We start from the raw sequence: 13,887 nt of genomic DNA, 5'->3' as shown, positions 1-13,887 counted from the left end.
ATAGAGGATATTGGAAATTCAGCCAGAAAATGAAGGTTATTCGTGTGATCGCATGAATAAAATCTGTTCATTGATATGAAAAGGTAATAAGTTAATAATTTTTTTTTGCTACATTTTGGTTAGTAACAAAGTATACTGCACTTAATGCGAAAAAATCTGTATTAGATAGTAAATGTTATCATAAATTGGTATTCAAATCAACATTACTGTGTTGATGGAGGCCGAGTGGTTCAGTAGGCACAGCTTGGCTTCTGGGATGTCTCTTGTCGATTCATCTTCGTGACGACAGTTTTGCCTGCTGTGCACAATCTAAAATTCAATCCATTTCCATTCCTCTCCTAATCAGTAGGGATGTGCGAGCAGTACTTTTTGACCTTGAGTCAAGTTGAAAACTACTCGCGAGTATCGAGTCGAGTATGGCAAATCTTGTACTAGGCAATACAGCAATGCATGCCCCAACATATGTATTCTCATTTGTTTTTCAATCCCTTGGCAAATTTTCTATTTTGAATGCTTAGCTTGATGTAAAAAAATTAAAGATAACGAGGAACGGTGGTGGTAATTGAGTCACAATTAAGAGATGAATAAAAATTAATATGTATGTCTTAAACAGTTCCATAAGCACAATTGAAATGAATTAACCTCTAGTAATGTGTCGTCAATGTCTGTATCCAAACTGATCAGAAGAACAATACATAAATTGATATAGATTTTTGTACAATTGTAATTGAGATTGTATACGTAAATGTAATATTTTCAATTTCTCATAAAGAAAAACCAATTGTTCTACATGCTCATGCAGCAGGTTATGTATGACATGTCCAGGTTACAGTATTATTGCCTGCAGAAAAATGTCTTTGGAAACACACTTGCATAGCTGGACAAGTACTTTCTTTCCAAAGTTGCAAGGTTTGACCTAGGGAAGTTTTATGTAAAGTTATATCAACAATTTACCGTATAAGCTTGTGTAAGAGGTGCACCCCTATTTTGAGCATCGAAGCTATAAAGAAAAAAATTCGCAGCATTTTTTTATGCTATAGCGCGGTGTTGCACACGTACGCCTGGAATTTCGACAGTTATCGAAAAATACTAATTGAAGGAGGAAATTTTGATAACTGCGGCGGTAATAGCAGCATAAAAGGGAGTAGAAAAAGTTCCGATCCTCTCTTCGCATACGCCGTTGTTCTACGATGCTTGTCCTATTCACGAACAATTTTGTTAAAATGCTCTCGCAGGAGTATTGCAATAGAATTGCAGCCATGGAAAATTTTAAGGCAAAACACGACAGGCACATAGCATGAACCTTCCCAAGAGCTTGGACAACAATCGGGGCAATCTCAGCGTCGCAGGATAATAACCACATCGTATATTTAATGGAGCCACACTCGGCCCTCCATCAGCCAATGCCTCTGCCGTTTTTTTTCCTTTCCGAGACCCCACAGGAAAATAGGAAAATATCAAGGGAACAATGGAAACGTGTTTCATCCCTACCCCGTCTCACCAACTGACCTTGATCGATCTCCCAGTTTCTGGAGGCCAAATGCTAGGTGCGTCATCTACTGAGCCCGAAAATATCTTGATAGCTTTCAATAATTGCATGACACGCACGAGGTTCAAAAAAAGAAAGAGATCTAACACGACGCATATCTGACTGAATTTAAGTTTTTTAAGCTCTAATTGTTTGACGCAAAGATTTATAGTTACAACAAGGCTACTAAAATTCAAAATAGTCCAAACAGCACAATTTCGGAAGAAACAAGCGTAGCATAAGCGCATTCAAACACGGCGAGACGAACTGCGTATATCATATTGCTGTGCCTTCGCCCCTTCGCTTTGAAGGCAACGACGTCACATGCCAGATTGGACGTGTTCGTCCATTGCTCCTTCCCCTCGACCTCTCCTTCGGCGCTCTTCACTTATAAGCATTTCCGATTTCTTCTGTCCCCCATTTAGTCCAGCAATGAACACACTCGTTCGAATTTTTTAACGCGCAGGTTTTAACACCAATATAATTTTCAGTTGCAATAATCCTCATATTAGCGCCCGAAAATGATTTTTGGAAAATCAGGTCCTCAGCGTAATGGAAATTACTCAGCAAGACAGATATTGACTATTAACCAGGAATGTTCTTCAAAACTACGCGTTTCTCTACGTTTGATAAGCGATTACTATATGCAGTATAAATGCCGCAGGATGCCCACTCGTGGCAGTAAATTTAGCACGCCCTCCGGAGTGAAAAACCCTGCGCGATCTTCCATGTTCACCTCTGGGGTACCGACGTGACGACGCGATGCTTACAAGAAATTCAAACAGGAGCATTTTTAAAACACGTCACCAAGGGAGAAACTCCCCTGCCTGTTGCTTATTTTTGACCCAGGGTTTCAGATGACTGACTCACGCTGAAAACCAAGGCCACTCAGTTCCCCTTGGACTTGCGACCGGTGAAGGGGAGGGGGGGGGAAGATAAGAAGTTTGTGTAAGAGGCGCACCCCCATTTTTGGCTGCAATTTCTGGGAAAAGGTGCGCCTCTTATACGCGCTTATACGGTATATCATTCTTGATTATTCATGGAATTTTAGTGGACGAAGCGAACGAACTATAGAACTTAGCTTTGTAGATCAAAAAGGGTAGTTTTGTTTATTTCTTACTTCGTTTAGTCAACCATAGACTATTTTGTGTTAGTTCAAGAAGGAAACTAAACACAACAAAGCAATAAACTAAAATTAACATTGGACGAACTTATTGCTCAAAAACGCTAAAAGATGGCATCACTTGTGACGTCAAACACCGGGAAAAGCCGGCATTGCACGCATAAACGTAAAAGTTGCATTTTTTCCATTGAAATCGTTATAATTTTTATGTATTTTCTCGGCGTTTGAGTAAAGAAAATATGTCATAGTATAAAAGTATCGTATAAGAAAGAATGAGCGATGCTGCGGTCCACTCCGACTACTCCAAAAATGCCGCCAGGGCAGAAGACAGTCGAACGCAGTGGCTGACATAAGGTATTCGGCACCAACGGCAACTACTATTGTCGTTGACTGCTGTGTGTACAAAATCTGAAACCCCGAGGCCAAGGCATCAGAACGAATTTATAAACGATGTTACTACAAGAGTTTCATAATAGCACCTTCTGTCAACAGATTTCTGAACTTACTGGCCTTGACAGCTCTGTAACCGAAAAGACTCGACTCGACATTTGTAATGCTAGTAGAATCACTCAAGTAGAGTACTGACTACTTGACTCAACTCAAATTTTTGAGTACTCGATCATCCCTACTAATCAAGTTCGAAAAGTATGAGGAATAGATTTCGTACGTTGACGAATTCTCTAGTGTGAAAACACCACATCTAGGTATGGTCACGTAATGAAATATTTTGATGAAGAAAATGGCAAATTAGGTGACTAACTCTCAAGTTATTAGTGTGAAGACAGCCATGATCTGAGTTGGTTATAAAACCATTAAGATAGCAAAAATAGAAGTTTGAAAAACTCCAGAAAACCTTCCATCGCGTAGATTTCCGAGTTATCGATCTTTCACTGTATTTCGTTGATGTTTATTAAGTAAGGTGAAACTTTCAACTTACTGTAAGCAATGCCAATAGTGCTTGTAATTCAAGTCTTTTTAGCACGTATAATTTTAAAAAATGCCAAACTTTACGATATATATGTCAGATGGCACCTAACAACCCCATTGTTGCCGATTCCGGATACATAAATGGCACTCCTCATATATATATATTCATTTATAGGATTACACTTGAATTGGATGGATGAAATGGATTGAACTATTGAATGATTTGATGATATGTACTATCTGACTCTATAATTCACTGGCTCCATTATAGTCTTCGTGTTGGTCTTGTTGTTCTTACCTTTAGGAACAAAAAATTTTTTGTCTTCATTAGGGATGTGTGAATACTTGGAAATTTGAGTCGAGTGGAGTAGTTGGTACTTTGACTCAAGAGTTTTGAGTTGCATTACGAATGTTGAGTTGAGTAGTTTCGGTTAAATAGCTGTTGACGCCAGTAAGTCCAGAAATCTGGCGACAGGAAGCGCTATCATGAAATTCATGTATTGATATCTTTTTTAAAGTCAATACGTTGTTCTAATTCCTTAGCCTGGAAATTTCAGCATGCTGCATAAGTAGCAATCAGCCACTATATATTTGTCGACGTGGATGCCAAATACCTTTTCCCCAGCCGCAGCAGCCTTCCATCTTGCAACCCGCTGGCGTATTCGGAGTAATCCAAGTGGACCACTGCATCGCACATGCTTTCTTATGTGATACTTTTGTGCCCTACTGCACTTTCTTTATTGAAATGCAAAGAGATTAGGTAAAATTTTTAAGATTTCTATTAGAAAGAAAAAGATGTAACTATAAGGTTTTTGCGGACAGTGCCAGTTTTTCCCAGTGTTTGACGTCACAACTGGTGCCATGTTTTGGCCTTTTTGAGTGCTACGTACGTCAGATGTTAATTTTCGTTTATGCCTCTGTTGGTTCTAGTTTCCATCTTGAACTTACAAAACAAGAGTTGCCAAGGTTGATTGAACAAAGTTAGAAATGAAGAATTTTTTTTACTCAACAAAGCTAAGTTCCATAGTTCATTCGCTTTGTCCACTTAAATTCCATGAAGATTTAAGATCCATAAAAATTGTTTCCATAATTTTAATAAAAATTTCCAAAGTTCCCAAATCTTGCAATTTTGGTAAATATTTATGTATAATTAAATTGTCGACATATTACCTGAATCCTTAGTCTGATTTAAAAAGGAAATGATGATGAGAAACGTTGATGGTAATGGTGTTAAAATTTGGAGATGTATGAAAATAAATGTTACTTAACACGTTCGCTGCCGGGCACGAATTCTACTGTCATTCCGCGTGTGCCAGGCGAATATTTTCGAACCTATTACCAAACGGCAATAATGATATTGAGCCTATCTCCAGGTTTTACTAATATTTCTCGGTATATTTACACTCATTATGTGATGCGCTATCGATTGTAACTTTAGTCACGTGCGACTCCATAGGGCGTCTCCCCAGTTTTGACAATGCCTAAAATTTGATGAGACGCCATTTGGCGGCTCAGGCAATTGAATCTGCGTTCCAACTTTTTAGTGTAAACTCAAAAGCTATGGTTGAAAATAATGTTAAAACAAATTTTAATTGTTGATTATGCTTTTAATAATATTTGCTATCGTATCCGGAGATGATTAGTGCAATGATTTATACTTAGGAGGCTTAGGTACGGCTGATCCGGAGAGATTATAAATTTTGTAGAAACACGTTTGGCTTTACTGAGGGCAACTTTGCGACTCATCGTCTGCAAGAATTCTTTGTAACATCCGCGACAGCCAACATGGGCTTTTCTAAAATGAAGAAAAAGCGCTAAAAATAGTGCGCAAAATACTAATTCTCGATTTTATGTTATGATAATTTTATCCTCTAAATTACCAGACTTCGAAGACTTCCTTCAGTGTTATTTGTATTTACCAGGTGGTGCGTCAATTTTTTTAGACCCTTTCAACGGAATCCCGAAGAATATGCAGCCATTCTTCTATAATTTATCGCCTTAACTGCTGGAGAGAGATCATGTGGGCTCCTGGATTCCGTGTTTCATTCCACAGTATAAAAGCATTAACAACGCAAGTCCCAAAAAGAGCATCATCGGCCACCTTGTGGTACCACCTTACTATTTTTCGATGGGTGCAGTGATACAACGAAAGGGTGTCAGCAATGTCAATTCCTCCCTTTATTGTATTGTACTCAATCACCATCTTTGGCTTAGTAACCACTTCCCCTCTTCGATTTATTTCCCCGTTGGGATTATCTCCTATCTGATGGTGGTGGAGATCATGAATACGTGGCGCTGATCTTTCCATTTCTTTGCCGTTGCTCCCCAAGTTTTTCATAGCACTGAAATGCCTTTCTTTAATTTAGCAGTCGTTATTTCTCTTAACAGCCCTTTCCTATTTTTCCTAATGGTACCCACAAAATGAGACTTATATCCCAACATTTCTTTCCATAAGCGTGGGATGAATCAAATCACTAGAAGTATCTAAACATTACAGCAGGAGTAGGGGTGCCGACTTACAAAAAATATTGGGGGGCCCAAACCGGGGACCCTGTCTCTGTAAATTTTATAAGTAGTGAATTTTATGTTTTTTAAGCATTTTATAAGAGTCATATGATCGACATTAGAACCCTGATCACTCGAATCTCGATATCTGGACACTCCGGGGAAAATTGACAAGCATGATACATTTTTTCCTCACATCTGTAACGAATTTTTGTGGGGGCTCGGGCCCCATCAGGCCCCATGGAGTCGGCGCCACTGAGCAGGAGTTATTAAAATGTGAATAAAAAAATGGAATAAGGAATCATACCTGTATTAGAAGAAGAAATATTACCGGACTCTGAGGATTCATACGACTCCTCAGACACCCTGAATTAGCGGTGTCTCCTTCAGAAAATCCTTCAAGGTCGTCGGTGGAAGCCGAATTGTCAGAATGAAACAAATGCTCGATTTCTTCTTTGTTAAAACGTTTCTTTCCCCCAATAATACGTGACGGAGTACACATGATATATTCACTAAACTGGTTATCACTTCCGTATCGAAGGCACAGAGACAGAGAATAAATTTGGTATAATGATACGCTCCTCACTCGGTTAGGTATGAGCGACAACTGAGGGGAGGAAAAAAACGAAAAAAAGCTCTGCAAATGTAATTTGAAACATTGTGTGGAGATATAATACCTCAAGCTTCCACTTGAAACATAGAATGATATAGCCATTGAAAAATGGCACTCTCGAAAAAAACATGAGAAACCGCCATATGGCGTCTCACTAACTCGAATTTGAAGTTATGTGAGACGCCCTATGGCGGCGCGTGGCAGGGAACGTGTTAAACAGCTTCATGAGCACAATTGAAATGAATTAACCTCTACTGATTTTTCATACAATTATCATCAACTTTCCTCATTTCAATTTCCTTTTTACATCAGACTGAGGATTCAGAAGAGAAAATTCACATTGGGATTGGAAAAATTAGAATATGCTGGAGAATGCATGAACTGAGGCATTGCCTAGTCGAGAAATTACTATACTCGACTCAATTCTCGCGAGTAGTATTCAACTCGACTCGTTACTCGACTCAAGATCATAAAGTGCTACTCACACGTCCCTAGTCTATTTTACAGCATTAAATGCCAATTTTTAATCCCTGAAATTTACTGTTTTTCAGGAAAACCTTTCTTACAACTGGAGGCAGTATGGCAGCAAAACTGGCCAGTCTTGGGAAGTAAAATTTTACTGCAAAACTAATGCTACTGATTGTAGTATTAAGTAATGCACAATTTACTGTGTAATATAGGCACTTGTATTTTTTATCTGTCTGCTTTTTTGTATAAAGTAGTTTAATATCTTGGACCGTTTAATGTGAATACATAATTTTTAGTTTTGCTTTATGAGAAACAGTGACACTAATTTTTATGAAATTTTAAGCAACATAATTTTATTACAATAATAAAGATAAAACTAACCTGACTCTGTCTTACTTTGATTTTAGTGAGTGCCTGGACCAATAATTCATAACTATGGTTAAAATAGAGAATTTCAGGATTTTCGTGTGAAGATTTTCACAGCTTCTTTTATCAATGTTGGTTTTTTTTGGGAATCGCTGCGTGGGTAACATTTTCTTACTCGACGTTTTACTCCTCCTGCTCGGAGCATTTTTTTTTCTCTTGAAAACGCTCCCAGTAGAAGGAGTGAAACGTCGAGTAAGGAAATGTTACCTATGCAGCAATTCCTGAAAACAACTACCAACATTGACAACAGAATTTCAGGATGTTTGGAATTTTCCATTGATAGTGGTATCGAGAATAAATGATAGGATAATCAACTTATCCTAATATATATGCATAAACTTAGCCACAAGTTTTTAAAGAAAATCTCATTTATTTCCTCAAGTTCTGTTTTTTTTATGTACTGAGTGCTAATGATAATTTTTGCATAATTAGCATTTTACTTCAATACTTTTTATCAAGTACCAGTAACCCTTTATGCCTAATGTTTTATAGTTTAGCATAAGGTAGTTGGTGATTATACAGGGTTTGTATAAAAAGTAACCAGACTGAGCTTGTGACGCCCAGGTAAAACGTGTGCAAACAGGTTTTTGGTGCTATAGTGGTGGTGGGGGATCGAGGGAAGGGTAGCGGGCCAGAGTCAGTTGCATGCAGATGCTTGGAGGGTTAGCATCGTGCGAGAGCACAGTGGGTGTTCATTGACCATGTTGGAGTGAAAATGGAGCGTACCATCGAGCAACGTGTTAGCATCAAATTTTGTGTCAAACTCAAGAAAATGCCCATGGAAACTCTTCAAATGATCAATGAGGTTTACTGTGACGATGCTGTATCCAGAACTCAAGTCTTCCTGTGGCACAAGAATTTCCGAGAGGGCCACGATGACGTCCACAACGAACAGCGTGCCAGATGTCCATCAACCAGTCACACGGACCCAAATGTTCAAAAAGTACGTGGTGTGTGAAACACTGACCGTCTTCCGAGCATCTGAGCAATCGCAGAAAAGGTTGGAATTGGTTCATGATATTGTTATGAACGATCTGGGCATGAGGAAGATCTGTGTGAAGCTGGTGCCAAAGCACCTGAGGGATGAGCAAAAGGAGTGTCGTGTGGCTGTTGCTTCGGAAATACTTGATCGCCTGCAAACCGAATAGGATATTTTTGACCGAATCAGTACTGGAGACGAGACGTGGGTATTTTAATACGACCCCAAGACGAAGCGGCTGAGTTCAGAGAGGCACACAAAAGCCTTGTCACGACCAAAGAAAGCACACATGAGCAAATCCAGGGTGAAGTCGATGCCCATTATGTTTTTTGACGTCAGGGGCATTGTTCACAGAGAGTTTGTGCCACCCAGCCAAACTGTAAACGGCCAGTTCTACAGAGAGGTAATTTGCTGACTGACCGCCCGGGTTCGTGGAGTCCGTTAGGAGATTGCCAATTCCTGGATCCTCCACCACGACAATGCACCGTCATACACCTGCCTGCTTGTCACCGAGGAGTTGGCCAAACACTCGAGGGCAACGTTACCTCAGCCTCCCTATAGCCCGGATATGGCACCACTAGACTTTTTCCTATTCCCCAAGATCAAGAAAGTACTGAAGGGGATGCAGTTCAGGACTCTGGAAGCACGAGGGCTTTAGATCCCTCACAGGTTGTTGACTTCCAGGGGGTGTTTGAGCACTGGAAAATCAAAGTACCAAAGGGTTATCTACTCTGATGGGGAAGATTTCTTGAGGAAAAGTGTAGAAATTTTGCCAACAAATATGTTTTCTGAGCTCAGTCCGGTTACTTTTTATACAAACCCTGTTTATGTATTTTGATTTCTATTCTAATTGGAACCATTTAATCTAGGAGCATATAATTTAAATGTAAATCAGGAAATGTAATGCATATTTTAATGTCACCTTTGTACAACAATTATGTATTCAGAGTTGAAATTGGGGAATTCATTTGACAGTATATGTGATGATAAAAATTAATTATGATGTAAAATTTTCCTAAAATTATATACAGTAGAATATCGGTAATCTGGAAATCTATGCAATGGATGGTTTTCAGGAATTTTTTTGGCCATTAGGCAGGTGATCTCCTCTTCAATGGCTGCAGCCTGAAGGGCCTCTCTCAGTTGAAGAGTGTTTATGAAGTTAATGCCAAGAAGTTTTTCCAAAGTACTTGCATTCCACGCTCATACGTAACTGCGACTACTAATATAAATTTAAGATTTAAAATTCACAATCTGTTATTATTTACAGTATGTAACGTATTCGAAGAGGGATTACTTCTGATGTGAGGATTTGATGACCCCTTGAAATCTGCTGTTCAGTACTGCAGAGCATGTGAATGAAAAATATTCCTTCCAAAAATCAAGACCTACTCAAACAGTATTTTCAATGTTCTTGGCTCAGATTTTTCTCTCCTTTGTTATTTTTAGCTTGACAGTTGTCCAAGTTTGGCAGTTTACTGCCATCAAATGCAGTTTTGTGGTACTTTTTGTGTGTGAAACTTCAATTCCGTGTTTTCATTGCATGTTTTCATTAAATTTAGTGAGAGTCAATTTAAAACCTGTGGGGGAATTGCAGGGACTTGGAAATTGAATGCAAAGAGTCAGTTGCCAATGAGGTAATTAGATTCCTCTGTAAAATCATCCATCACCAATTTTCAACACATATTCCAGTTTTGCAGGTATGTAAATAAAATTGCAATATGAAGCAAATAAAGTCTTTATGGTCATAATGGACTCAACAATTAGGTTTGCTCCTACATTGACACTGAAAATATTTGGCCAATTAGGGTAATTAACCTTGTTATGCATTATTTTTCAACTTACTGATTGTGAGTGGACTCTTACTCCTTTTAGTAATCAGAAAATCTGCAATTACGAAGACTTTATAGCATTTATTAGAAGCTATGCAGCAACTTCATGCGTGCAAGTACATGGTCAAATTTGTATGCCTTTGTTTCAACTAGAGATATGTTGGTTTCGGTACCCAGTTCTCGGTACTTCTGGTTCTTGGCGTGTGGGAACCGATATGAAAAACGGATGGCATAAAGTCGGTACTTTGGAACTGGCTCGGACTGGTGGCAAGATTTTGAATTTGGCGCCTAATGCTGAAATGGTCTGCGGCGTATTCAAGGCCAAAAAGTGAATAAAAGATTTTAAAAATGCATATATTACTTGTTATCCCATTGCACGGCATCCATGTCTTTTTCTTTTGAGAGTTGCTCCTAGCATGCACATTTAAGAGTCGTCAGTTTGCCACTCTCGCCAACATTGTAACATTTCCGTGGCCGGTGCCGCTTTCAAACAAGCTGACATTTTGCCTGCCACCATCCATATTAGTGTTGCTGCAAGACTCGAGACTTTCTCGTCTTCGAGACAAGATCATTGGTAGAATTCGAGGTGAGACCACTTTTTGACTAGACATGACAATACCACTTCCATGAGACTCTTGAAAGTCTCAAAATACAGATATATAGCCTTAATTGTTATTTTGTACAGCTTCATCCCTTAAACTGTTGTTCCAGAGGTTTGAAATCCACACCATTCACTTGCCTCCACCAAAATTACGAGATCAACTTGTGAAGGCAAACGACCCAACCAGGCTTAAAACTGCTGGAGTGTACGCAATACCATGTGAATGCGGAAAAACTCTAGATTGGAGAGACGGGCTGCACTATTGAGACCAGGTTGAAAGAACATCGTAGACACCTACAATTAGGACAAATGGAAAAATCGGCATTGGCTGAGCTCAGCATCCTCGGAATCATATAATTCACTGGGAAGAAGCGAAGCTTCTGTGTCGATCTCATGGATACTGGGACCGCTTAGTAAAAGAATCCATTCAGATTTGAAAAAACATCAATAATATCAACAGAGACTATGGCTATAATTTAAGCCATATATGGGACCACCTCTTAAAAATACGAGGGGACTGGCAGCCAATCAGGAGACGCTGGACGGCCCTCACACACACAATTCTGCATATATATATACCCCTAAACTTTGAGGATTTGGTATTGGATTCCTGAATCCCTGATGACGATGGGCGAGTTGTCCGTCAAAATGTTGGGAAGAGAAATGGAGGACCTGACCCAGTGCAAAACCCGAGAAAACTTCACTACATAATGATTTATGGTTTGTGTGGTTTCGGAAAGGAAAAAAAGACCTTAGAGACGTGGGCTGATGGAGGGCCGAGGGTGATTTTGTGAAATCTATGCTGTGGTTATTATCTTGCGATGCTGAGATTTTTCTGATTGTTGGTCAATTTCTTGGGAAGATTCTCGCTGTGTGCCTGTCGTGTTTTGCCTTAAAATTTTCCACGGCTGAAATTCTGTTGCAATATTCCTACGAGAGCTTTTAAACAAAATTTTTCGTGAGTCAGACGAGCATCACAGTGCAACGGCATATGCAAAGAGAGAATCAGAACTCTATACACTCCCTCTTACAGGACGTTGCATTCAAAAAAGTATTGATTTAAAATTTCGGATTCAGATTCAATTTCTTTGACAGATTTGGATTCGGAGGATAAGGTGAAGGGCATCATCCCATCATGTGGATGTATCTGATCCGACCATCCCTAGTTAGCATCATGAGGTTAAGATTACAAGTGTATACCTTTTTACTATACATATTGTGTTAATTTAGCTGAAAAATGCCATGTAAATTTTTAGTATTGATAGTGGAAATTTTGATAACTGTTGAAAGCCTAGGCATATGTCTGCACGTTGTGTGATAGGATAAAACAAATGCCACAGAAATGTTTGTTGCTTGCTGATGCTCAGAATTGGGGTGTGTCTCTTACGCACGTTTTTGCGGTATTTCTTCAAAATATAGTGGTTTTATCTTTTCAGTTGTAATGATAAACAACAACTTTGAACACTTTCATTGCCTTTATATTGCGGCTTACAAGTCGCTACCTTGGTTTGACAAGGTTCTAACAGACGTTTTTGCAAAATTTGGTGTTTTCACTCAAGATGACTAAGTTTATGTTTCTCTATGTGTTGCACCAGTATTTATTCCTCGACGTAAAATAATAACAGATTTAGAACAGTGACAAAGTTCCAACTGCAAGGAGAAAAAACTAATATTTGGTGTGACAAGGTTCTAACTGCATTTTACTTATTTTATTACTCATATAAACATGTAAAAAAATAAAAAAATAACATATTTTCTTAAAGTAATAATTACTAGTGTATCTAATGGATCACTAGTGTATGTGCCAAATATCAAAAATAAATTCCTATTAATAATATAAATAGAGTAGTTTAAAACTTTGACGAGGTTTTTCTCAAAACCAGCTGATGGTCAGTTAGAACCTTGTCAAACCAAGGTAGCGAAGTTTTGATGCATAAACATGTAAATAAGTTCAATCTATACTCCCCTTATTTCAATTTGTCGTTTTATTTTGATTTTTTTTATTATTTAAGCTGAAAATTATGTGAATTTCCTTTTTGCCAGTTTTTCTTCTTTGAAGTGCAAGAACCAATAAGATGAACACTTCCTATAATATTGATGATCATCATGTGATTCATCAACACAATGAAACTTAGATTTATCAATGTTTTACTCATATGGATTCTTCTTTGATGAATTGCACTTCTGGATTCATTCCATCTCATATGTGTGGAGATTGATAATGCTTTTTGCAGGAAATAACAACTCATCAAGGAAGCCTGATGTTTTTACTCCATGTATTTCACTGATCATTGCCCCTGAAGATGACAACAGCGAATGTCTTATATCAATACCTCCACTATATAAACACTCAACAATCGCCCACTGAATCAAATCCGCTCATCTAGTACTATAAGGGCTATCTAGATTCTAAGAGATTTGATTTGGTGGGTGATTGTTGAGCATTTGTGCAGTGGAGGTATCGATATCATACATATCTTATGACATACCTACTGACATACCTTATGACAGTAGTGTATCATTGTCGTAATAGGAAAGGCAGCTGGCCCAACCTGCCATGCCCTTCGCTTGCACTTTCCATTCATTTTTTCAGTTGCTACATAAGTCACAAGTTACAGACCCATGATGAAAATAATTATAAATTTTACAGAACATTTCAAATCATTAGGTCATTGTCAGGCCAAGGAATTTACCCAACAGTTTGAATACCTAAACCCTTAGTGAGTAACTTAAAGAAATCGCTGTATGTATGTGACCCAGATGGTTAGTTTGATTAGTGAGAGTAGTGTTCATTTGATAATACATGATCCTTTTGTCTGTTGAAAGATGCATCTGTAGGGGATTGACAGTGCAGCATCTTTCTTTGGGCAGCTCAACATTTTTTA

The 13,887-nt window shown here is 38.6% G+C and overlaps 1 protein-coding gene across 1 annotated transcript in view; it reads left to right on the top strand.

Moving 5' to 3' along the window:
- The window catches only part of LOC124159581 (kinesin-like protein KIF18A), a 66,104-nt gene extending 58,555 nt beyond the window's left edge, over nucleotides 1-7,549 (top strand). Inside the window, exon 12 of the mRNA XM_046535482.1 lies at nucleotides 7,248-7,549. Coding sequence (XP_046391438.1) covers nucleotides 7,248-7,308 — 61 coding nt within the window. The 3' untranslated portion in view covers nucleotides 7,309-7,549. The remainder of the gene's footprint in view (nucleotides 1-7,247) is intronic.
- The last annotated feature ends 6,338 nt before the right edge of the window (nucleotides 7,550-13,887 follow it).

Source organism: Ischnura elegans, chromosome 5 (assembly GCF_921293095.1).
Source record: "Ischnura elegans chromosome 5, ioIscEleg1.1, whole genome shotgun sequence".
Lineage (NCBI taxonomy): Eukaryota > Metazoa > Arthropoda > Insecta > Odonata > Coenagrionidae > Ischnura > Ischnura elegans.
The sequence above is the reverse complement of the archived record's forward strand: the minus strand, read 5'-3'. Positions and strand labels throughout refer to the sequence as shown.